This window comes from Scatophagus argus, chromosome 5, assembly GCF_020382885.2.
Source record: "Scatophagus argus isolate fScaArg1 chromosome 5, fScaArg1.pri, whole genome shotgun sequence".
NCBI classification, from domain to species: Eukaryota; Metazoa; Chordata; class Actinopteri; family Scatophagidae; genus Scatophagus; species Scatophagus argus.
In genome coordinates this window covers 15633504-15658312 of record NC_058497.1, presented here as the reverse complement: position 1 = coordinate 15658312, position 24809 = coordinate 15633504, and the positions used below count along the sequence as shown (strand labels likewise).

The 24809-nt window shown below is 43.0% G+C and overlaps 2 protein-coding genes across 3 annotated transcripts in view; one reads left to right on the top strand and one right to left on the bottom strand.

Moving 5' to 3' along the window:
* npas1 (neuronal PAS domain protein 1) overlaps positions 1-11148 on the top strand; it is a 65669-nt gene extending 54521 nt beyond the window's left edge. For both annotated transcript variants that reach the window (XM_046389163.1, XM_046389164.1), the window contains exons 10-16: positions 795-969; positions 1160-1272; positions 1729-1925; positions 2152-2258; positions 2459-2606; positions 9167-9279; positions 9386-11148. In XM_046389163.1, the coding sequence (XP_046245119.1) occupies positions 795-969; positions 1160-1272; positions 1729-1925; positions 2152-2258; positions 2459-2606; positions 9167-9279; positions 9386-10473 (1941 nt within the window). In that variant the 3' untranslated portion in view covers positions 10474-11148. The remainder of the gene's footprint in view (positions 1-794; positions 970-1159; positions 1273-1728; positions 1926-2151; positions 2259-2458; positions 2607-9166; positions 9280-9385) is intronic.
* A 4199-nt stretch (positions 11149-15347) lies between these two features.
* tmem160 (transmembrane protein 160) lies at positions 15348-19300 on the bottom strand. Its single transcript, XM_046389753.1, has 4 exons — positions 18956-19300; positions 18733-18757; positions 17367-17459; positions 15348-16702 (listed from the first exon to the last, which is right to left on the bottom strand). The coding sequence occupies exons 1-4, from the start codon at positions 19187-19189 to the stop codon at positions 16386-16388; spliced, it is 669 nt and encodes a 222-aa protein (XP_046245709.1). The 5' UTR covers positions 19190-19300; the 3' UTR covers positions 15348-16385.
* Positions 19301-24809: the final 5509 nt, after the last annotated feature.

Here is a 24809-nt window from a genome sequence, read left to right as displayed (position 1 = left end):
GCTGAAGCTCCCATAAAGCCTGCAGTAAATGGCTCTAATCCGGTAATAAATGGCTGTGTCCTACAGACAAGGGTGTGAGGCTGCTGCAGCCACGGCTTTATCAGATGGAATGGTAGTGGCACAAACACACACACATACACAGATGTAATAGAAGCGGCATACATGTGTGTAGGCATGCATGCTCTCTCTCTCTCTCTCTCTCTCTCTCTCTCCACACACACACACTCATTTACACTGCTTCAGATGGAATCACATCTGCTCTGATTGTGCTGCTTTTATGGATGCCATGCAAGAGCAGCGCCACTATTACCTTTAAATGATTAGAGATGCGACTGTGATGCATTATGATGATAGGATCGCGTAGAGCTGTATGAGCTGTTGCGTCGCTCTTTATGCGTGCTGGGATAGACTGTAACTGAATGAATGAGCAGGGAGGGACACGGGGAATAAGAAGAATAGTGATGTGACCTTTGGAGATACTTGGAGTTCACCTGTTTTTAATCAGCAAATACAATTGATTTTTATCTCCCCTGGTTTTATTTGTGTAATACTGGAGTCACTTGGTCCTTTGAGACTGGACTTAAATGTATGTGCATGTGTGTGTGCGTGCGCGAATGTCCTACAACCTCTACATTCCTTGTTGAGTTGTAACCCAGAGCAGAGCTTTCATTTTTCTGTCATAACGTATATTGATTTTTGCTGTGTGTGTGTGTGTGTATGTGTGTGTACCTGCTCATGTGCAGATGTTCGTGCTCCCAGCTTCTTTTTTGATCAAAATATGCGTTTCTGTTCAGGTGGAGCTGACCGGCAGCAGTGTGTTTGACTACATCCACCCAGCGGACCACGTCGAGATGGCAGAGCGGCTGGGAATCAGGCCACACCTGAGGGCCGAGGCCGGCTGCCTCACGGCCCCTGAGAGCGCCTCCAGCTCGGCGTCCACCTCCTCCCTGGCTGGTACACCTGAACCAGGTGCTCATTATGCTGTTAATTTAGAGAGGAAATCCATGTATAAGGAAAAAAAATAGTTGCACTGAATAATGCACTGAAGTCAGTTTGCATTATCAAACCGACAAAACAAAATAAAAATAATTGAACTTATGACAAATCTTGCAGGAGAGAATATTATTGTTTCACATTCATGCCCTCTCGTCTTCAACAGCTCCATCCAGTCCGCATTCCCCTGCCGACGACCCTCCTGACCGCGGCTTCTTCATCCGCATGAAGTCGACGCTCACCAAAAGAGGCCTGCACGTCAAGTCTTCTGGATACAAGGTGCCATAATTTATCATAATTTGAAAACGAAAATGTTCCCCTGTTTACCTGCCTGTTCTTGGAGGTATAAAATAACAAGCAGAGCGTGTCATTTTGTTTTGCGCTGCCAGGCTTTCATAGCACTGTCAAGTTGGTCGTTTTCAGTGTATTTTATGGCTGTGACCTCATTTCACACTGGACCTCCGCACATAACGGTTTACTACTCTCACTGCTGTGATATCAGAGCTGCTGAATGCCTTGACTCAGAATCTGACTTTGTGCTGTGCTTTAGGTTAAATGTGCATTGATGGATGTTATACTTCAAAGCTCCCTTTTTTTTCTCCTCGTTATTTTCTTCATTCCTTTTTGTAACTAACTTTCATGCATGAGTCACTTCAAAGTCCATCCGACTCTGATTTGTCCTGCGAAAATGACCTTGCGTGATGGGAGTACGCCCTGTTGTCTTCTGTTTGACAGGTAATCCATGTGACAGGACGAATCCGCTGCCGCCCGGCACTCGTGCCGGGCTCCACGCGCTCAGTGCGTCGACCGATGGGTTTGGTTGCGTTGGCACACACACTGCCGCCGTCTACGCTTAATGAAGTCCGCATGGAGAGTCAAATGTTTGTTTTCAGAGTAAACATGGACCTGCAGGTCATATATTGCGAGAACAGGTAAGGCTTTTTCCCCCTCTGTTTTGAAGTTTAGCTGTATGCACAATGAAAACATACAAATGCATATTTTTTTGAATGTGTTTGCTCTCCTGCTGCTTTTCACGTGCATCCACTTTCATGTTTTTACATGAGTAGTGCTCTGCCAGGTGGTGAATTTAGAAGACACACCTGTTTCTGCTTTGTAGACAAATGTCGACAAAATGGTTTTTGTTGCATTTTTTAATAGGATCTCTGAGTATATGGATCTGACGCCAGCAGAGGTCGTGGGACATACCTGTTACCACTTCATCCACGTAGAAGACCTGGAAAACCTCCGGCAAAGCCATGAGGACTGTGAGTCGCATCCGTATGCATAGGACTTGGGGGGGTGGAGGTGCTTGACAAATCAAGGGGAGACTCTCATTCTGTCCTGTTGTAGCAGGCGCCCTCTGCTGCCAACATCATGAACTGCCAAACCAATAACTTCTTTCATCCTCTCGTCTCCCGTATCTTATTATACATCCTTTCTTTCTTTCCACCTTCCATCCTCCCAGTGCTGAGGAAAGGCCAGGTGGTGACTGGCTACTACCGTTGGCTCCAGAGGAGAGGGGGCTACCTGTGGATCCAGTCCACTGCCACTGTCTCCATCAACCACAAGGCCCCCCACGAACGCAACGTCATCTGGGTCAACTATGTCCTGAGGTCAGTGCAGCTGCGGCAGAGCCACACTTTTTGCTCCAGGACTACTGATATGAAACAAGTTTATATATGCAGGCACCACACTGTGCACAGAGATCCTTTGAAGGGATAGATGATGAAATTCACAGGGATTATTGGAAGAGTTTCACTCCCTCTAACATGTGAGAAAACTGATGAGGATACTTTGAAAACAGTGACATCAAAGCAAAGCACATTACCATTACCACATTATGGACTTCCTGCTGCGGTAAGCGTCCTACGTCATTTCCTGTTGTTGTGTGTTAGTGGTGGTACGAGCAGCTCCGTCTGCGCTTTAATTTAAGATCGCTTAAGTTGTTCTAATATTCGCTGTAGCGAGTAATTTCACACTGTTACCCTGATCGCCTGTTCTAGTCATAGACTTCATCACTCACTTTATTAATTTGACGCTAATCTTATAACCGATTAGCATTTGCCAAATTCCGCTAAACTAGCTTAGCCTGTTCATTAGCGATGGCTTCTCTGTCTCCCTCTCTCTCTCCTGCTCTCTCCTGCTTGGTGTGTCAAATGTTTAGTTATTCCTCTGCCTCCTTTAGTGAAAGTGGTAAATGTAATAAATGTAGTTTACTTGTAGCGCTGGAGGCGAGGCTTAGTGAATTAGAAGCACGGCTCCGCACCATGGAAACAAAGTCTCTAGCTACTGTTGTTAGTCAGCCCCCATTAGCCGGTGCGGACCGATCTAGTGTAGCTCGTAGCCTGCCCCCGGTAGCTCCCGAGCAGCCGGGAAACCAGGGAGGCTGGGTGACTGTACGGAGGAAGCATAGTCCTAAGCACAAGCCCACGGTTCACCCCCAACCTCTTCACGTTTCCAACAAGTTCTCCCCACTCAGCGACACACCCGCTGAGAAACCAACTCTGGTGATTGGCAGCTCTGTAGTCAGAAACGTGAAGTTAGCGACACCAGCGACCATAGTCAAATGCATTCCTGGGGCCAGAGCGGGCGACATTGAATCTTATCTAAAACTGCTGACTAAGGATAAGCGTAAATACAGTAAAATAGTAATACATGTCGGCGGTAATGACACTCGACTGCGCCAGTCGGAGGTCACTAAAATTAATGTAGAATCAGTTTGTACATTCGCAAAAACTATGTCGGACTCCGTAGTTTTCTCTGGACCCCTACCCAATCTGACCAGTGATGATATGTTTAGCCGCATGTCATCATTCAATCGCTGGCTGTCGAGGTGGTGTCCAGCAAACAATGTGGGCTTTGTAGATAATTGGCAGACATTTTGGGGAAGACCTGGTCTCATTAGGAGAGACGGCATTCATCCCACTTTGGATGGAGCAGCTCTCTTATCTAGAAATCTGACTGAGTTTCTTATTAAACCAAAACCCTGACAACCCAGAGTTGAGACCAGGAGGCAGAGTTGCAGTCCTACACGCCTCTCTGCGCTTCCATTACAGTTACCCACCCAATATCCCATAGAGACTGTGTCTGTCCCCCGACCACTTAAATTAATTGAACCAAATTCAAAAAGAGGAGTTATACATAAAAATCTAATAAAGATCAACACCAACACCTCCACAGCTACAACTGATAGGAGAATTAAATGTGGACTGTTAAATATTAGATCTCTCTCATCTAAAGCTGTACTAGTGAATGAGTTAATATTGGACAATAATATAGATTTATTTTGCTTAACCGAAACCTGGCTTCGGCCAGAAGAATATGCCAGTTTAAATGAATCCACTCCCCAAAGTCATATTAATACTCAGATTCCTCGAGACACCGGCCGAGGAGGTGGAGTTGCCGCCATTTTTGACCCAAATCTATCATTTAGTCCAAAGCCCAAAGTCAACTACCATTCATTTGAAAGCCTTATTCTTACTCTCTCACACCCTACCTGGAAAACAATACAACCAATTTTTATTGTTGTAGTGTACCGCGCTCCTGGCCCATACTCTGAATTTTTACTGGAATTTCCAGAGTTCCTATCGAGTCTGGTCCTTAAAACTAATAAAGTTATTATTATGGGTGATTTCAACATCCACGTGGACGATAGTAATGATAGCCTTCGCGCAGCATTTATCTCTCTCTTAGATTCAATTGGCTTCTGTCAGTGTGTACATGAACCCACTCATTGCTTCAATCACACTCTTGACCTTGTTTTGACATATGGTATAGATGTAGAACATTTAACTGTCTCTGAACAAAATCCTCTTCTGTCTGACCATTGTTTAATAACTTTTGAATTTATACTATTTGACTTCATACCACCAAGAAAAAACTCCTACACTAGATACCTGTCTGATAGTGCTGTGGCTAAATTTAAAGAAACAGTTCTATTGTCATTAACTTCAGTATCATGTCCCCATATGAGTGAACAATATAATAATCCCTCTGAAATCGACCATTTCGTGAACAGTGCTGCAAGTTTACTAAGGACAACTCTAGACTCTGTTGCTCCGCTAAAAAAGAAACTCATAAAGCAAAAGAAACTTGCACCCTGGTATAATACAGAGGTTCGCAAATTAAAACAAAATGTGCAAAAACTTGAGAGGAAATGGCGTTCCTCCAAACTTATTGAATCTCGCTCAATCTGGCAAGACAGTCTTAGATCATATAGGAAGGCCCTACGAACTGCCAGAGCAGCCTATTACTCCAAATTAATTGAGGATAACAAGCATAATCCCAGGTTTCTCTTCAGCACTGTAGCCAGGCTGACAGAGAGCCACAGTGCTATCGAGCCTTGTATCCCTGTGACCCTTAGCAGCGATGACTTCATAACCTTTTTTAACGACAAGATCTTAAACATTAGAGACAAAATTCAGCACCTACTGACCTCAGCTGATCCTGATGTAACATCAAACATTAGTGTCTTAGAACCAACAGTAGAAACAGATATTCATCTTGACTGCTTTTCACCTATCGATCCCCATCAGCTATACTCACTCATATATTCATCCAAGCCAACAACATGCCTCTTAGACCCCATCCCTACCAAACTTCTCAAAGAAGCTTTACCCTTACTTAGCACCTGTCTATTAGACATGATCAATCTGTCCCTGATAACAGGCCATGTACCCCAGTCCTTTAAAATAGCTGTAGTCAAACCTCTCCTTAAAAAACACACACTTGATCCAGAGGTTTTAAGCAACTATAGACCAATATCTAACCTTCCATTTCTTTCCAAGATCCTTGAAAGAACAGTCGCCAATCAGTTATATGACTTTCTTCAAAATAATAACTTATTTGAAACTTTTCAATCTGGCTTTAGAGCTCATCATAGCACAGAAACAGCATTGGTCAAAGTCACAAATGACCTCCTCCTGGCATCAGACAAGGGATTTATCTCTGTCCTTGTACTGTTAGACCTTAGTGCTGCATTTGACACCATTGACCACTCTATATTACTGCACAGATTGGAACACCTAATTGGCATCAAAGGAACTGCATTAAGCTGGTTTCAGTCTTATTTATCAGAGCGATTTCAATTTGTTCATGTTCATGATACATCGTCCACACTCTCAAAAGTTAGTCATGGAGTTCCCCAAGGTTCTGTCCTTGGGCCAATATTATTCAGCCTGTATATGCTCCCCATTGGTGATATTATTAGGAAACACTCCATACATTTTCATTGTTATGCGGATGACACGCAATTGTACTTATCAATGAAACCAGATGAAACAAATCAGCTAGTCAAGCTTCAGGCATGTCTTAAAGACATAAAAACCTGGATGACCAGCAACTTCCTACTTCTCAATTCAGACAAAACCGAAGTTATTGTTCTGGGCCCCGAACACCTTAGAAATAACTTATGCAGTGATATTGCATTGATAGATGGCTTAGCCGTGGCCTCAAGCTCCACTGTAAGAAATCTAGGAGTTATCTTTGACCAGGACATGTCCTTTAACTCGCACATTGCAAATATTTCAAAGACTGCATTCTTTCACCTCCGAAATATCGCAAAGATTAGGCACATCCTGAGTCAGAAAGATGCAGAAAAATTAGTCCATGCATTCATTACATCTAGACTGGATTACTGTAACTCCCTTCTATCAGGCTGCCCCAGTAAATCCATAAAGACTCTCCAGCTAATCCAGAACGCTGCAGCACGACTACTGACAAGAACCAGCATGAGAGACCATATTTCTCCTGTTCTGGCTTCTCTACATTGGCTACCTGTAAAATTCAGGATAGATTTTAAAATTCTCCTCCTCACTTATAAAGCCCTGAACGGTCAGGCACCATCCTATCTTAAAGAGTTAATAGTACCCTATTATCCCACCAGAACTTTGCGTTCCCAAAATGCAGGGCTACTTGTGGTTCCTAGAGTCCTCAAAAGTAGACTGGGAACCAGAGCCTTTAGTTATCAAGCTCCTCTGCTATGGAACCATCTTCCGGTTTCGGTCCGGGAGGCGGACACCCTCTCTATATTTAAGAGTAGACTAAAAACTTTCCTCTTTGATAAAGCTTATAGTTAGGGCTGGCCTAGGCCGGCCCCTAGTTATGCTGCTATAGGCTTAGACTGCCGGGGGCCCTCCCATGACGCACTGAGCTCTTTCTTCCTCTCCCTCTCCTTCTGCACACATTCATGTCCCATTAATGCATATTACTAACTCAACTTCTTCCCTGGAGTCCCTGTGCTTTCTTGTCCCGCAGATTCCTAGCGATCATGACTGGACCTCCTGCTGCGGTCCTGCTGTCGTCCTGCTCAAAACCTACTGCAATTACTACTGTTTAGTCATAATCTGATTTAAATCTGTTAAGACTCAGTACAGCTACTACCATTATTGTCACTACCATTGTTATCAAAATCACCATAATACCTTCTGTATACTTCATTGTCATTATCATTATCTACATTTCGATACTTCTGGTATTATTACTGCTGCTATGCATCTCTGCTTGTGTGCTCCTTCTCTCACGCCCCACCCCCTCTGCCTCTCTCCCTTGCTCTCTCTGTCGCTCTCCTGCTCTCTCTCTCTCTCTCTCTCTCTCTCTCTCTCAACCCAACCGGTCAAGGCAGATGGCCGCCCATCTTGAGCCGGGGTCTGCTCCGAGGTTTCTGCCTTCTAAAAGGCAGTTTTTCCTCGCCACTGTCGCCAAGTGCTTGCTCAAGGGGGAATGTTGGGCTCTCTCTATTTTACAATTTAATTAAAGAGTTTGGTCTAGACCTGCTCTAATTGGAAAGTGTCATGAGATAACTTTTGTTGTGAATTGGCGCTATATAAATAAACTGAATTGAATTGAAAATTGAATTGAATTGAATTACCAGTTAACGCTAAAAGTTCTGTCAGTTTACGTTTTATCTATTGAAAGTGATTGAAATTATGTTTAAAGCTATGATACGAAAATTGTAGCTTTTGTAAGTTATGTCATGTTTTATGGATATCAAATTCATTTACGTTTTTTTGTGCCCTAGATATAGTTAGTCGATCTGTTTTTCATTTTTATTTGTCGTATTTTTCCAGGTAAAATGAGACTTAGCATTTTAGTGAGGTAATTCAATTGCTGAACATAACCAAGAGCTTTACAGGCTTTTGTAAGATACGATAAGATAGGCCTTTGTTAGTCCCTTAGTATGTAACCATGTGATGGTATGATGAATAACTTTACTTTTTACAATTTGTGTTTATTTATTTGTTTTTTTTTTCATTTTTGTACAGAGTTTAAAATTCAGTCAGTCAAACTTGAATTAAAGTCAGTCAGTTTCTTTCCTAGACAGTATTACTTACTTAGTGTTTAATGTCATTTTTCTGAATTAGCAGACATGGTGTTTAAAGAAGACTTTCATACTGATTAAGGAAATTTGGTTTCTGTTTAAGTTTAAAATACCTTTTAAATGTAGTATTACTTTAGTTTATGGCTTTATTTATTTGCTACGCCAGCACAACAGCTGCAGTAACCTTGACAAAATATGCTTTTCCTGTATTTCTCTCTTGTATATTGACACACACACTCACAAACACATGCACAAACGTAGCACATAACAAAAACTACATGCACAGTGACTGAGCAGTCAGACAAAAACAAGAGGAGTAGGCTGAATTTCAATGCTAATTGGACTGAAGCTATATAATTACAACAAATGGATGTCAGAATTTTGGGGCTGAATGGTGTTTTAGTTAATTAGTGCTGTAATTACAAGAGCTCATTAACTTCTCCAACAGCCTCCTCCTTGTCTGAGCTTAACTGTGTATAGGTGGGCTGCTGAGTGCGGCTCAGTGTGTGTGTGTGTGTGTGTGTGTGTGTGCGTGCCTTGAAGGGCGGGGTCTGCCTCTCTGTCTGTTTGCGTGTTGATGCTTGTGTACGTGCAAAAGGGGCTGCTGTTTGGAGAATTGGTTGTGTGTTAGGTGGAGGTTAGAAGGGTGTGAGGCGGTTTGACTATTAGAGCTTGTTATTAGGCTGATTATATGTTGTTTTCATCTCTAAGTATTCACTCAAATCAGCACGGCGTTAGTTTTTTTTTTTTTTTTTTTTAAGCTGTAAGTGCTTTTAAGTGGTAGATGATGATTTGTGTTTACGTCCACCTTTTCTCCCTCCCATTCCCCATTTTCACGTCCATCTATCACTCCAGTCGAACGGAGTTGCCCGACACTCCTCTGGATCTGCTGCAGCTACCAGAGAATGTAAGAGCAGAAAGACTTCGAGTTAGCTCATCGCCCACTGACAGCTCCCCACAGGCCCGAGGTAAGACGCTGCACACGCATTACGGGCTTCCCATAATGCCGACTGACGCCCAGAAAAACCTGCATGCACCTCTTCTGATTTATAAAAAACCTGCCTTCATCCTCAGGCTCGCAGCCATTGAAGGGCTCAGTGGGGAAGGGTGACCCCGACACTAAAGGCAGAGATAAATTTCCCAGTGCTGCCATCCAATCAGAGGAGAGGAGGAAGCGCCTGCAGAGGTCCGAACCTGAGGGTGCTCCTCCCGAAACCCGACGCAGGCTGGAGGAGCTCCGTCACGTGGAGGAGAGCGTGTCAGCCTCCTCTGACCTGGCAAGTGAAAGCGAGGGAGAGGAGGAGGAAGAGACAGAGTGGGACCAGGGGGGAGACAGTGACAGATTGAAACAGGAAGACGGCGGCGGAGGAGATAAGAGTAGGGAAGGAGACGCCCCGACCAGAGGGGAGAGGGGGGGCAGGGTGCACAACGGCCGGGCTGTGATCCAGCAGCTGAAGAGCGTCGTGACCCCGTCTGCCCTGCCTGGCAGCCCCAGCATCAAGACTGAGCACGAAGCCCTGACCACCGGGGGGCGCTGGGGGTCACACACACAAACCTCCACCTCACACACGCACACCACCCAGCCCCAACCCTCACATGCACACACACCCTCCAGCAGCCTCAATGGCGACAGCCCCACAACACCGATCCCCGACTCTTCCTCGAGCAGTGACGCCCCCCCAAAAGGGTTGTTCACTCCCCCGTCCCCTGCTTTGTCCCCGGCCATGTCTGTGTCCTCCCCGCTGCCCCGTGACGACAGGGCCGTGTCTGGGGTGGTCACTCGGAGCAGCGGTGCTGCAGGTAGCGGACCTGACTTTGAGCTGCTCCAGAGACTGGCTGCAGGCGGCGCAGCGGGACGGGTCCTCTTCCACCCCCTTGCCCTCGGCCCTCAGGGCCCTCAGAGCCTCTACGCTCCCAGCACTATCCGCTATGCTCCGCCTGAGCTGCCCCCCTCCCACCACCACAGCGCAGGACACAGCGATGGCCTGCAGCTACGCTCAGACCACCACAAGGGACCCCCGCCAGCCTTCTTCCCTCACCTACAGCGGTTGGCCGGCTTGCCACCCTTCAGCGGTTTCTCCCCCTCTGACAGCCCTTTCTCCTCCGGTCTGCCCTTCTGTATGAATGGACTGAGGGGGGCTGCAGGCTCCGAGGAGGACTGAGACTTGGAGGCGAGGAGGTGAGAGGAGAAGATAAAAATGAAGGACAGAGCAGAGTGACAGAACAGAAAGAGAGACACTGAAAAGGGCAGGAGAGACAGAAGTGGCAGGACATTAAGCCTCTAAGGACTCTACTAATTGGACAATGAGTTGAATAACTGCGATCTAAAATATGTGACAAGTCGCTGCCACGGGGAATTATTGTGTCTGCCAATTGTGGACAAGTGACAGGGACTCTCGGAGAAAACGGGACATGGAAACTTTTGACTGGTTGTCCCTCAAGACTTTTCCGTCTCTACAACAATAATGAACTCTACTGTGTGTCTTTCTCTAGATGACTGTGTTGATTTCTGTGTCTCTTCCACTCAGAGAAGCCATATTGTATATAGAGACAAAAACCATAAAGACCCTCAGCTCACATCCTCCTCGTTGTCACTCCAATTAACCCAATTAACCCCGAAGCCAGTAAGAGATGGACACTTGTCTGTAGGAATGAAAGTGACTTTGGAATATAAATTTTTATTATTGCAGTATTACACAAATCATCTCTTACACTGAGATGCAGGTGAGACTTTGATTTTAGGTTTTCCCTTGAAATAGACAGAGACAGCCCTCTGGTGTTTTTGTATTGAGATTTAAAATAATAATAATAATAATAATAACAATAATAATAAAAATCCAAGTATTCATCAGTCAGCCATACTTAAAGCACACTGTTGGGACAAAAATATGAATAATGTAGTCCCAGACATTCCATTATGTATAAGGGAAGAAAATGCAATTCATACAGGAAGCTACTTCTATTGTTTGATCGTAGGAAGGTCATTTGTATAACTGAGTATTAATTATAGTATATTATGTATGATCATACGGTTGTGTTTGTGTGAAAGCCATATTCTTGTTTTTTTTCTTTTTTTTTTTAATTGATTTTTGATATTTTTCACAAGATAAAACAGATGGTGTGGGAAAAAAAAATATGTCTGGACAGACAGAATGACATCATTTTATTGGATGCACAATATCATCCAATTACCTTTTTTTTTTTTTTTTAAATGATTCTCTGAAAAACGATATGTGTTAATATGTTTTTGGGAGGGGAAATGGTGCTGGACACAAGTGTTTATTATCGTTTATACCTCTGTGTTTTCCTGAGCACTTAGTGAAATTTGTTCTGGCGTGAACTCAAAGCACTTCATCACTTAACACTCGCCGTGTGATCCTGTTAAAACAGAAAACAATGCAAGAGTGGTCAGTAATATCATAGTGTGACCGCAGCGCAGGAGAGGGGATAAATGGTCATTTTAAAAAGGCAGAGAGATAAACAGACCACATGTGGTCATTAAAAGTCGACCGTCAAAGGTCAATAAAAAAAAGAGAAGCAGAATTATTCCAATATTGATTTCATTTCACTTCAGTTAACTGCAGTTTGGTTTTTATTTTTGTACATTTGGAGGAGGAAATATAAAACACTTTAAATCTCTGTTTCACACTGATTGATTGGAATTGCTCTCAAGACTAAAAAAAACAAAAAACAAAAAAAACAAATACAAAAACAGTTTTTATTTGAAAAGAAAAAAGAAATAACAGTTTTTATAATTCGTGCTCAGACTAATGAATCTTTCATCTGAAATGTGAGTGAGTCACAAAACCAAAACATACTCAAACCACTGAGAATCTTCGCTCCCAAAGGTGATACTTAACATGAAATTGAAACAACTGAAAATGTGACCCCTTCTGGCAAAAAGTTATTTTGAAAAAAATTTCAAACAGTCAAATTTTTAACACCAGTAACCAATGATACAAATACGCAGAAATGTGCACTACACACCCATCCTGCAGCTGTCACATACAAATATGTGTGAGCACACATATTCTTGGGTGTTTGATGGTATAATGTGCATATGATTGTGCGCACGTGCGTGTGTGTGCGTGTGTGTTTGGTTGAATTAAATCGCTAACACCTTTCCCATCACTGTGAAGCTAACGTTATTCTTCCATCTTTGTGAATATGCCACCCACTCTTCAAATAAAATGAACAAATGTAAAAAGGAAAACAGTGATACAACAATAACAATAAAATATTCCAGTAGAGGAGCACAACTCAAGGCTTTGTTTCTTTCTTGCTTCTGCTTTTGTGCAGCACATAAATTCAACAATAAGCAAACGGCACTTTTTTGTTTATGTTTTGGTTAATTAAGGTCTCGTGTGTGATTCAAACAGAATATTTGGGACACATATTTTGAGGTAATTAAGGCAATCAAATCTACCATTTGCGTATGTTAGATTCGTTTGTCTTAATCAGATGATATACATCAACATTTCAGGCATGTAACAGCCATTTAATTGCAACCTTCTGCTGCAAGTGTGACACGAAACATAAATTCAAACAACGCTCATCCAAGGATAACAAACGCAAGGGTCGAGCCAGCTGTAGAATAAATATAAAACATGTGTGTGTCACCTCAAGCAGTTATGTGTCATCAACAAAGCAGGTGAGCGATCTTGCATATCCCTGGAGTGGACAAAACGCAATAAAACACGCTATAAAACACAACAATATCGATCCTCAATGGAAAAAAATAAAAATAAAGCAAGTTAACGGTGGCGCAGGTGAGAGCGACCCTGACGCGAACGTTGCTTCAGTTTGTTGGGATTCAGCAAAAGCCATAAATTTGTATGAAAAGAAGACAAAAACACAGAGAGCGTCTCACTTATGAGAGGCTGTATGCATCACTGTGCGTGTGTGTGTGTGTACATTGGTGGTTTGCTTGTGTGCCTGTGTCTGCGCATCTCTGTGTGAATTTGTGTGTGTGTGTGTGTTGTCTGAAGCAGCCCAAGGGAGGGGCTCTGACATTGAAGACGGGTTAAATCCTGTTTTACATTCAAGTGGCAGGCCCTAGTTCATTAGAGTGAGGATCATTCCTCCTCAAGACCAAAGGAAGTGCATACTAAACAAGAGCAGTTGTTGGGGAGAAAATGCCATTGTACGTGCAAAACCGTATGCACTGTATAAGTGTGTGTGTGTGTGTGTGTGGCTGTGCTACAACCTCTGGTTTCTTATTTATATCTCCTTTTCTATGAACTACAGTCTTTGTATAGTGAAGTAAATGTGCTTATTGTGCAGATGAAATCGCCGTGTGCTATATGTGTCGATGTTTCATGCGTGTGTGTGTGTGTGTGTGTGTGTGCTTGCATGGCAGCGCTCCTGACTGTCTTCCACTCAGCCTGTCATTGAGTCACCCATACGCCCTTTCTGTCACTGACTTTGATGGCTTATCTTAGCCCCTGAATTGGAGTCGCGCTCCCAGGGGAAATACCTTAGCACATGTAAATGCATTTGAAAGAGTAAAAATATGGGTAGGAATAATAGAGTGAGGGATGGAGGGAGGCTCACAGCCCGTGCCTGACATGGGCTCGCAACACCTCCACAACTCTCTCCTGTCCTCCATCCCTCCTCTGACACCTCTACTATTTTCTTCTTTGTCATTGCTTTCCAACAATCTCCTCTTTCCCCTCTCAGCCAGGAGAAGGCCAGCCCATAGTTAATGCAGTTCTGAAGGCAAGTCCTTTGATCCATACACCTGGCATTTAACACCTGAGAGCAGTTGGGCAATTTGCTCTCCGAACAAGCAGAGGTTATGGCTGCTGGTTTTAAGGCGGAGGGTGTGGAAGTGAAGGCTCAGGTTTGGAGATGTATGAGGCTGGAGCTGGACTTGGAGCTGTGGCTGGTGTCGTGGTTTCTGCGAGCTGCTCGGGGGTTTGGGGTGGATGGTGTTTGTCAGTGAGGGCGCGTCTCCTGCCTCTGGGCGCCCTGCCCTTTAGACGCGCCAGGCCTCAGGAGCCTCCTGCATGCCAAACAGACCTGTGCAGTCAGAAGGAGAGGAGAGGAGCGAAGAGGAGAGGAGAGGGGGAGGAGGAGGAGAAGCGATCGTGAAGAGGAGTCCAGAAAGACAGAGACTCGAGGGCGAAAGGGTACAAGAGGATCTGAGTGAGGGAGGAGAGGGTGGTGGGGAGGCGTGGGGGTGCTGGTCACACTGCAGCAGCCATCGAGACACACCCTGCATGTGAAACACAACTGCACTGAGACGCCCTGGGAATCAGCGAGGGAGAGGAGAGGAGGAGGAGGAGGAGAGGAAGAGAGGGTGACTGAGGTGAGTCTCAACAGCAACACTGTGTGTCGATGGCCAGGAGATATCACAGACCTTCGCCCTAACCTAGTCAGTGATAGTTATCACAGACAAATCTCCCACACACACACACACACACAAGCACACGCTGCTCAGTTTGGTTCATACATTCCTACATGCTCGCAGATGAGCAGCTCATTATAAAAATTATTCATGTACAGCGTGTGTGTGGACAGTTTGTACATCTTTTGACTTGTGCTGTAGGGAGAGTTATGGCCGACTCTGACAGCACTCACACATTTAAGTGAGCCTTGTTTGCATAATCCAAAAAAATAGCTTTAGACAGCTTCTTGGGAGCCTTTGGCTTACAGGTACAGGCCTTTATTTGGGCCGATGATCAGCTGCAATTAGTTTGTGACTTCTTTAAAGTTACAGGACGGAGTTTGTGTTGTTTTCTGTGGGAGTGCGTTCAAATCTGCTTTATGCACCCACCAACTGGTGAGGATCCTAAGGTCATGTCTTCTGTACTTTGTCAGTTGGTTTTAAAGATTTACTTTTAGGAATATGCAGCCTTTACATATGATATAAAAATGAAGTGGAGGAGCAGAACTGTTTATCACATAAACCTCAGATTTATCCAGTGACCTTTTGGATGAGTAACGAATCGTGATCCCAGGTTCATGACTACTAGTCTATTTAAAAAAAAAAAAAGAAGAAGAAAGAAAAAGAAAAGGAAAAAAAGCAAAACCCTGATGTTTGGACAGATTTCTCCTCACTTTATTACTGTGTGTGTACAGTAGGGTGCATTGAAAGTGGTGCCAACACAAAGAAAAGCAAACAACAGTGAACCCACATTTGCACACACAGACCCAATATCAATATCAACTGTTCTTTACATCCGTTAAGACAGCGGTTGCAGCGCTCAACAGACGGTGCGAAAGTGGAATAATGTACATGTAGCAGTACACATGTATATCAACAATACAGCGCAAAATACAGAACCACAGAAAAAGCTGTGAAAAAAAACTCTGTCTCCAAAGTCTCGAGTTAGGATGACAACAAACAAAAACCGACATGAGTGCCCATAGAAAACAAAAATAAAAAATAACATCTCAGAGTAACATAAACCTCTGTAGAAAATATATTCTAAGCCCTCACTGATTTGCAATTAAAATAAAAAAGAGAAACCTGAAACCTGCAAACGGGATGGTGATTACCTCTAAATCTCACAGCACGTCATAACCAGCTTGTTTTATTTCAAGACTTCGGTGGAAACTTCAAGTATTCAATCACAGTTAATAATGTAGGACAAGATAAGACGAACAGCATCCAACAGCTGGCTGAGAAACGCCAATGAAAAATGATTGCATACTCAGTGAGATGTTGCAGTGTGCCTGTGAACGTGAGGATGTAAAATAATAATAATAATAATAATAAAAAAGAATAAGCATAAATTTTTCAGACAGGTTGATAATGTAAGGGAAGCAGCTTTAAATATGTTTGAATATAAGAAATCTCAAGTGGAAAAAGCAAATTTATTCACTAGAAGTGAATTTAGTCAAACTGTCAAAATTTCAGCATTTTTTTTTTTTTTTGACCAGTTTTCCAAAGGTCTAAAAGTCTTTCTGCCCCTTTACAAAAAATCTTTACATCAAGCAAACACACACACACACACACACACACACACGCACACACACACACACACACGCACGCACACACACACACACGGGGGAAACCCTGAATTAAAGTAAGACATGCACACACATTTCCAGTCCCCATCCGACATGTCTACTTGTTCGGCCCCTTGTCCTCGCTGTCATGAGGTCTGCTGTCACGGTAACCCCGTTGTTCACGCCTCTCGCGGCACTCCCGGCACTCTTCCTCATCCTCTCCCTCCTCCTCGTCCTCGTGGATGATCTCCACCTCCAGGCGGCCGATGTACAGAGATACCGCACAGAGCCAGAAGAGGGCGATGCTGCCCACCACGGCGCTCTGGAGCAGCAGGGCTGGCACAGACATCAGCATCATCCTCCGCAGGGCAAAGAGGCTGCCAACGTACGAGGCGCCGCCAAACGACACGCACACACCTCCCAGGATGAAGAAGGCTGAGGGAAAACAGATTGGTACGATGTTATTGTGGAGACAGGACTCATCTCCTCTTAGCTCACTGCAAATAAAGCAGGGATGGAGGCGGGTTGGGTCTATTTATTCTTTTAACTGTCTGAGTGAAAGCAAAAGAAAGAAAGAAGCATCAAGTAGAAATCCTCCTCTCTACTCGTGTGCCCTTGATTGAAGTAGTGTTGGCTGGTAAGTTTTGTTCGCATGGTTTTTCCACACGTTAATGAGCAGAAAACTCAAAGACTATTTGATGATTTAATGAAGGTCTTGCTTAATAAAAATTTAACTGGCAACTCAAAACTGGCATTTCAGACACAACAAGACATCTAAGGCTTCGGCTCTTTATTTACTCATGATGATTTTGGTCAATTTCAGGAATCCTTGTGAAATTATTCATATTAAAACTGATGCCTGGTGCAAGAAAATAAAATCTGCTGCAAAACTAGCTTATAAATCGACTGAATTTTGGACAAAAAAAGAGCTCAAAGCCATTATTAAAAAAAAAAAAACAAAAAAAAACCACATTATTTTTCTTTAATCCACTAGTTTTAAAGAATTTGACTTTGGCTTGAACCACATGCTATCGTTTACTGAACTGCCACAGAGCCTGGGCAACGAGTGTGCTGTTGTGTACTTGAAACAAGCCTGTACCATATCCCGCTTCTCGACCCACTTCACTCTGGACAAACGCGATGACTCCGATGCCAGTCGCCAGCAGGCCATTCCTGAACCACGAGAGGAATCCTGCAAAACAGTCACAGCCAGAAATAAACAAGTGATGTGACAGGGCAATCGCACTGTTCACGTTATGATAATATAACTACTGTCACCTTAAAGGTGTCTCTGTTCATCAAAACCTTCTGTTTAAAGTCAAATGAAGGCCGTGCACAGCTCACAGCTTCACTCTGGCTGATCAGACCTCTGCTCAGCTTACAGTTCAGTAATACAGAATCTTAAAATGATGCCAACAGTCTCTGTGTGCTAATGAAAACAAAGCTGATGAGATAAAGACAAGAGATAACAGAACTGAGTTGCCCCAACTTTTACAATCAACAAAACCCACAGGAAAGTGAGGGGCATCAACCAAACACAGTCCATTTTTCCACAGTTTCCAGTTAATTACAAATAACCATATCATAGACTGGATGAATACTCCACTCTGATTGGCTGCAATTAATTCCTGATGACAGACACCTCGTCAGACATCATCCTCTCGCTCTTCCTCTCTCTTCCCTGTGCTGCCTGACATGATGTCCACTCCTCGCAGAGATAAATAAAGTTCTGACTGCACTGAACCAGCGTCAGCGCCCATCACTGTCAAGTCAAGAAACAGCTCGATCATCCTCTCCGCCAAACATGATATATTCTCACCACCTGACGCTCACTGAAATGTTAGATGGGCACTAAAGTTTTTGGCCCCCTGATGCTTCCTGCAACAGCTGGGCAAGACTTCAATACACTGATTAAGTTAGTATAACTAATGTTATCAAACTGTATTATCGCTTTACAAATACAAATATTTAAGATGTGTGAAATATTTTGTTGGTGTGCCGCACAACGATGGAACATAAGTAATTGCACACAGCATCAACTTAATGTGGGACTTTGTATTCGCTTATATACATTAACACTGGAAAAATATGCAGCTTCATACTGCGATATTAGCTTCACTCCACAGAACTGTTCCTTACTTTTGGTTTGTTTGTTGCACTGCTGTTGTCTTGCTGTGTCATTTCGGTTTAATGCAGACTCAAACTTAATCCCTGACTGGTATCAAAGCAGGCATTTCCACCGGCTGTCACAGGTAAATCACCTTCACTATCGTCACTGAATGCGTCCGGAGAGACAGAGCACTTTAAAGTTTCATCTCATGAGGCCGGGCCGATCTTCCACTCTTGTATGTTTGCTACACCTGCGAGGCAACTGCTGCTGGATAAAGATCAAGTTTTATGTATGAAACTGGAGGTTTTAATAAAACGCAAAAGCTGCGTTTAGAGCATGAATTTAACCAGGTTACCTGTCTCGTGGGACTTTCTCAGCATCTGCAGAAGTTAGAGAGAGGACAGGAATATTAGGAACATCAACGCCCAATCAGGATCCCATGTTCTCCTACAGAAAAGTGCCTATTGTGGATTTATACTGATTTTTATCTTAAAAGAAGAAGCGAAACCAAAGCTGCTGACGTTTCACTTTCTCTGATGATCTGACTGTAAAGCCTTATCCAGCCGGACTAAACCTACCAAAGCGTCCGCCTTGTCCAGGTCTGTGAGGTGGTACTGCTGCTGCTGCTGCTGCTGCTCGGGCCCCCGGCTCTTTCCCCACGGTCCCTTCTCTACGACCCGCAGCCGCGACGAGCCGTGCAGCCTCCTCAGCGGGGCGCCGGCACTGGGAGGCCGGACCAGCTTCACTATCCGGGCGAAGTGACACACGGACGGCAGCAGCTGCCTTCTCATGAACAAACTCAGGAAAGCCATCACATCACGAGTCCCAGCTAGCTAAAAATACGAGCTGGAAATCATAAAAAGCACAACACGACCTCTGCATGCCCTGTGAACTCTCACCTTGGTCAACGAGAACCCGGAAGAGTCTCCTGCGTAGCACGATGGGAGGAAGAATTAGCACAGCGCCATCATGCGACCGGCGAGAGACAAACACAGAGGTATTAAGGAAACGCCTAATTAATATTGTTTTAAACAACAGTAGCGTTTTCTTTTTCTTTTTATTATATTTTTATTTATTTCTCTTCTAAATTTGAAGTAAAAATATCATGCAATTGCACGTTTTCGCCGCGGGAGGGCGCCAGAGTACAAGGTTGTGATACATGAAATGATATTTCGCCTGGATTGCACTGTTATGATCCACACTATATAGGCAAAAGCATTGGGACACTTTATTATTGAATTCAGATGTGGTATGGGGCTGCTTTGCAGGGGTTGGGCTCAGCCCCTCACTTCCAGTGAAGGGAAATCTTAATGCCTCAGCATACCAAGACATTTTGGACAATGCTGTGCTTCCAACTTTGTGGCAACAGTTTGGGGAAGGACCTTTTCTATTCCAGCATGACTGTGCCCCAGTGCACAAAGCAAAGTCCATAAAGACATGGTTGGATGTCCCACGAATTTGACTGGCTCACACAGAGCCCTCACCTGAACCCCATTCAACGCTTTTGGGATGAACTGGAACAGAGACTGCGAGTCAGGTCTTTTGTGTAATGGTCAGATGTCCCAATACTTTTGTCTACATAGTGTGTATGTATTTATTTGACTAGTATCCTCCTCTTTCTAATTATGTCAAATACGCACACATATGTAAAACCATGTGTGCATACCGTGTGTGTGTGTGTGTGTGTTTGTGATTGAGAGATCTCTGTCCTCAGTGAGGATGAGTGGACGGCTTCTTCCTGAGGCTCTTTTGTCTTCTTCTCTCCCCCTGGGAGCCAGAAAACCACGCCTGCAAAACATACCTGATTGTTCAGTGTGAGGAGCGTCGAGAGCTGCTGCACAGGAGCCTCACAAGGGACTTTGTATTTGTGTGTGTGTGTGTGTGTTGACGGTGAGGTCTTTTACAGACAGCCAAATCTTTGATGTGATGCACAGCTGACCCTCTGGTCGCTCTCACGCTACTGTCCCCAACACAATGGGAGACTGATGTTTGTATACACACATACATACGCGCACATATGCATGTACACACACAACAGTTACCAGCTTGTATAAGTCTGATCACTTTTGCATTATTTCATGTTCCTGAGAAAGAGACACCAGCTTTAAGATATGCATATTCTGGTTTATATTTTTATAATACTATAAGAGTGTGTTACTAATTTTATATATTTGCCATACATGCAGCACTAACGCTAAAAATATATGCAGATTCCTGTTTATGCAAATGTGTTGTTAGAAATCATACATTTTAACAATAATCAGTGAATGTTCCGTAACTCGTAAAGGTTTATTTTCTCCAAATCCTGACACATGTGAGGTAAGAGGTGAGTTTTATCAGGTTTTTCAAGCTTAACCTGTATTCCTCTAATCTTCAAAAAAGAAAATGCCTTTCGCCAGATTCGCCTTTCTCTGATTTGTATGCTTCTTTTTCATAAATCCAAATTTATTTTAATACACATCACACACACACACAAACACACACATGCAGGTTCACTAGGTGTGGTCCAGGCTTCCCAGAATGCTGTCCAGGACAATTTCCTGATAAAGTAAGGGCCTCTGTGTGTGTGTGTGTGTGAGTGTGTGTGTGTGTGTGTGTGTGTGTGTGTGTGGTGGAGGGAGGAGGAGGAGGACAGGAGAGGAGAATACTAACTGTGAACATGTGGCAGTGAGGGTTCAACCTGTGTCCTGAACAACCTTTCACCATACGCAGGCTTTCTGCATTCTTATGCAACCACTGGAGTGTATGTGCATACATTCAAAGGTAAAAACAAGCCAGATAATTTAGCTTGACTTAGCTCAGTGTGTTTAGACACAATGTCCTGAATGTTAACAATAAAGCAGGAGATTGTTTTATTTAAATCTGGCCAGTATGTCCTTTTTTGTTTGTTGAAGGATTAACTTATTTTCAGTGCTCTTGGACTGGTTTTCTGCATTGCAAGAGCAGAGTCTTCCCTACCACATAAGACTTAGGTGAAAGATAGCTATGGGAATAATTATAGTCCAAAATGATTGCATATTTTAATTGAAAAACTAATTGCCCCATCTCAACCCTTGATGAATAGACAGATATTAGCACAAAACAAACAAACAAAAAAACCCTCAGAATAAAATTAAAAGCAGCAGCAGCATCATATAAGAAGTTATGTTGGTATCAGCTTTACGTTTGCACAATGAAAGAAAGAACTGTTGGAGCAACTTTAAAACATTAACTGGTAACACATACTTGTGATTTGAAACAACTCGATTCATTTGTGTGTTACCAACTGAAGTAATGCGCAATGTGATGCTCATCAACAAATAATGAACAGTGTGCACTTAGCTGTGCACTGACCAGTTTACATAATACATAAGAACAAAGGTAAAATATGAAAGCTTAAAGTTTTGATGGAAGGAAGTCAGCACATAAGACTGAGGTAAAGCCCATGAACTTGTCACTGGTCTCTCTTGGCACTGAATTCACCTGTTTGCAGATAAGGCAGATCACTTTTATGCTCCCCTGTGATAGTTGATCAGTTTTTCCCGAAACCTCCTCTTCTTTTTTATCTTATATTAATTAATCCGCTGAGTCACCCTCCCACCACCACCACCTCCACCCTTCACACAGAGTCACATTTGATATAAGTGCAGCAGTGGATGTGACAGTTTAGACATTTTAACTGCAGACAGAAAAAAAAATCCTCTAGATATCTCTGTGAGCTATTTTAAGAAAGGCGAGTGACACAGTTGAGCCTTAAATTCCCCTGCCTTACCACTGCACAAACCCGTATCACTCGCTCCTCGCTCACTTTCTTTTCCCTTTGCTCTCATTTCCTCGGTTTTATCCAGCAAATCCTCTTCCTCCTGCCCTTCTCTCTTTATTGTTGTACCAGTCTAGATGACCAACATCGTGTCGACCTTTGGTGCGTTTTCTGTCTCGTTCTATTTCCTTTATTGATTCTGAGCATAGTCGTACAACTCTAGAGTGAAACTCTTCAGTTTTTTGGGGGTTTTTCTGACATCAAGTCGATTCTTGAGGCTATCCCAAACCCCGTCCTTTCTTTTCTTTTTGCTTTCACATAGATATAAAACAAACTGCTGCATTGCCCATCCTTGTATATCTGCGATGTTCAGGATCTGTCTTCCCAAACTCCTTTAACCCAAATCTCTCTGTGTGTCACATTTAAAGACACGCCTATGAATATTCTCATTCATCCAGGTCATGGTTATCTCAAGGAAATTCAATCGAATTAAAGACACGATAAACAGCTTGTCCATGATAGCTAAATGCTGCTGTCTGTTTTTTAAAGTGGTCATCTAACTGGCATGACATTCTGCATTTATGTTTCTGCATTTCATTCTTATTCTTCCTGGCACATGGTCTGCTTATGGGACATCATCCGGATGTGTGGGCTTGACACACACTCGCTATGAAACAGTGAAAACACACATACAATCTAAACAGCTGCTTACGGTGAGAGTTTCATGAACAAACGTACATTCAGAGCAGATTTGTAGGCCTTTTAAAAATAACACGGCGAGGCAAAAGGCAAAGTAAGCAAAGTGTGCGTACAGGCCTCAACTGTCTGTTAACCCTTTGTTATCGCCTTCGCTCGGTTCCTGTGGCGTCAACAGAAAAGAGGAAAGAGAGACAGATAGAGCGGAGGAGGAGTAGGAGGAGGAGGAGACGTGTATACGTGCAGAGCAGCACTAGTCTGTGTTGCACAGTCTGGGGGATTCCAGCCAGCTGCATTGGGAGCACTGACCTTGGCAAAGAGTACACTGTTTTTCAGTCTCTGGGACAAACAAGTGTTGGATAGAAGTATCAGCAGACAAATGATTTACTGACTAGAATTAAAGGAGAGACGCTACTGCTTAATAAGTCAGAGTAAAATTGAGTAAAAAGGACGTTGTGAATGCCTAGCAGGGGCGCAAGTACAAAGCGAAGTACAAATCTGAGGTACTTTACTTGAGCCTTTTCTTTTCATGCACTTTTTTCTTCCGCTCAATTATGTTTTCACAGCTCTACAGTTTTAGTTACAAAGATTTTTGCATGAAACAAATAAAGAGCTTATATAATATGAGGCTTTGCTATAAATCAAACTATTTATAGCATATAGGTAGCTTATAGGTACAGCTAAAATGATTAATCAAATAATATATTACTCAAAACGTATCTGGAAAGTCATTTTTGTAAGCAAAGATGCCAACATTTCAAATCTCCACATTTCAAATCTCCAGATTCTCAGATTTGAAAATCTGGTGCTTTTCCTTTAAATAATATTCAGGATTTTTTAAATAATTTTGAATCCTGAACTGGTTTGAAAAATAAAAAACATGTGTTGTGAATTTGTCCCTTTGGGCTCTGGGTAACTGTGATGGTATTTCTTACTATTTTCTGAATGTTTACAAACTGAATGTTTTATTAAATTTTGTATTGTGTCATATTTCGTTATGTAAACTGTGGATTGTATGCTATTTTGAGGAAAAAACATCATAATGTACAAACACTACAGGATACCGGATGGGAAGCTGTCGGGGTTATTTAATGTTGCAGGTGTGTGAATGTGTGTGTTTCCAAGCTTGTTTTTTCCTTTAATTATGGCACAGCTTTCCTTTTGATCTTCTGGCTCATGACAGCCCTGATTAATGTTGAGGTGACTTTGTTTTCTCTGACTCTAACTCATATTTCGACAACATCGTCGGAGCCTACATCTCGGCCTAATGGTTTGCACATGTGTGTGCTTGGGTGTGTGCGTTAAATTCAAGTCAGCGTTAAATTCTGTGCCAAAGCAGTAAAAGGTGCAGCGTGCAGGATTTAGGGGACCCTGTTGGCATAGCCTGAATATAAGATTCCCAATTATGTTTTCATTTGTGCGCAGTAACAACACTTCAGGAATAACAGTACACCTCAGGAGAACTACAAACAAGGTCAGGTACTTTCTTTCTCTTATGAAGAATATTTTAGATCCATTAAGGTTTGATAATTGTAAGACTTTCCTCCAGCTGAGAAAAGCGATTCACAAAATCTCTGGTGCCATCTTTCCATCTGGTTTAGTTCCATTCATGCATCTATACTTTCACATTTTGAGCAACCACTGTAGACTTACCTACACACTTGGAAACGGAGAAGAGGTATTTTTAGTTGGTTGTAATCTGCCTCCTCACCAATAGGTGCCACTAAATCCCACAGACATTCCTTATTAATATGATTAATAGTTTGTTGGCTGTTCAAACATGAGAAATACAGGAATGTGATACAGATTCTGCATGACAGTCAAAGTCAAACAATGAATCATCTTTCTCTGGTTCCTTGGAAGCAGTGAAACGGGATTGAAGCGGGATTGTATTATTCCCTTTCAACTTTATTCGATGTGTAGGCTGTGAAATATGAATAACAAACTCATTCTGCGAAAAACCGGCAGTAAGAATTTCCCTTGTCCCTTTAAGCACA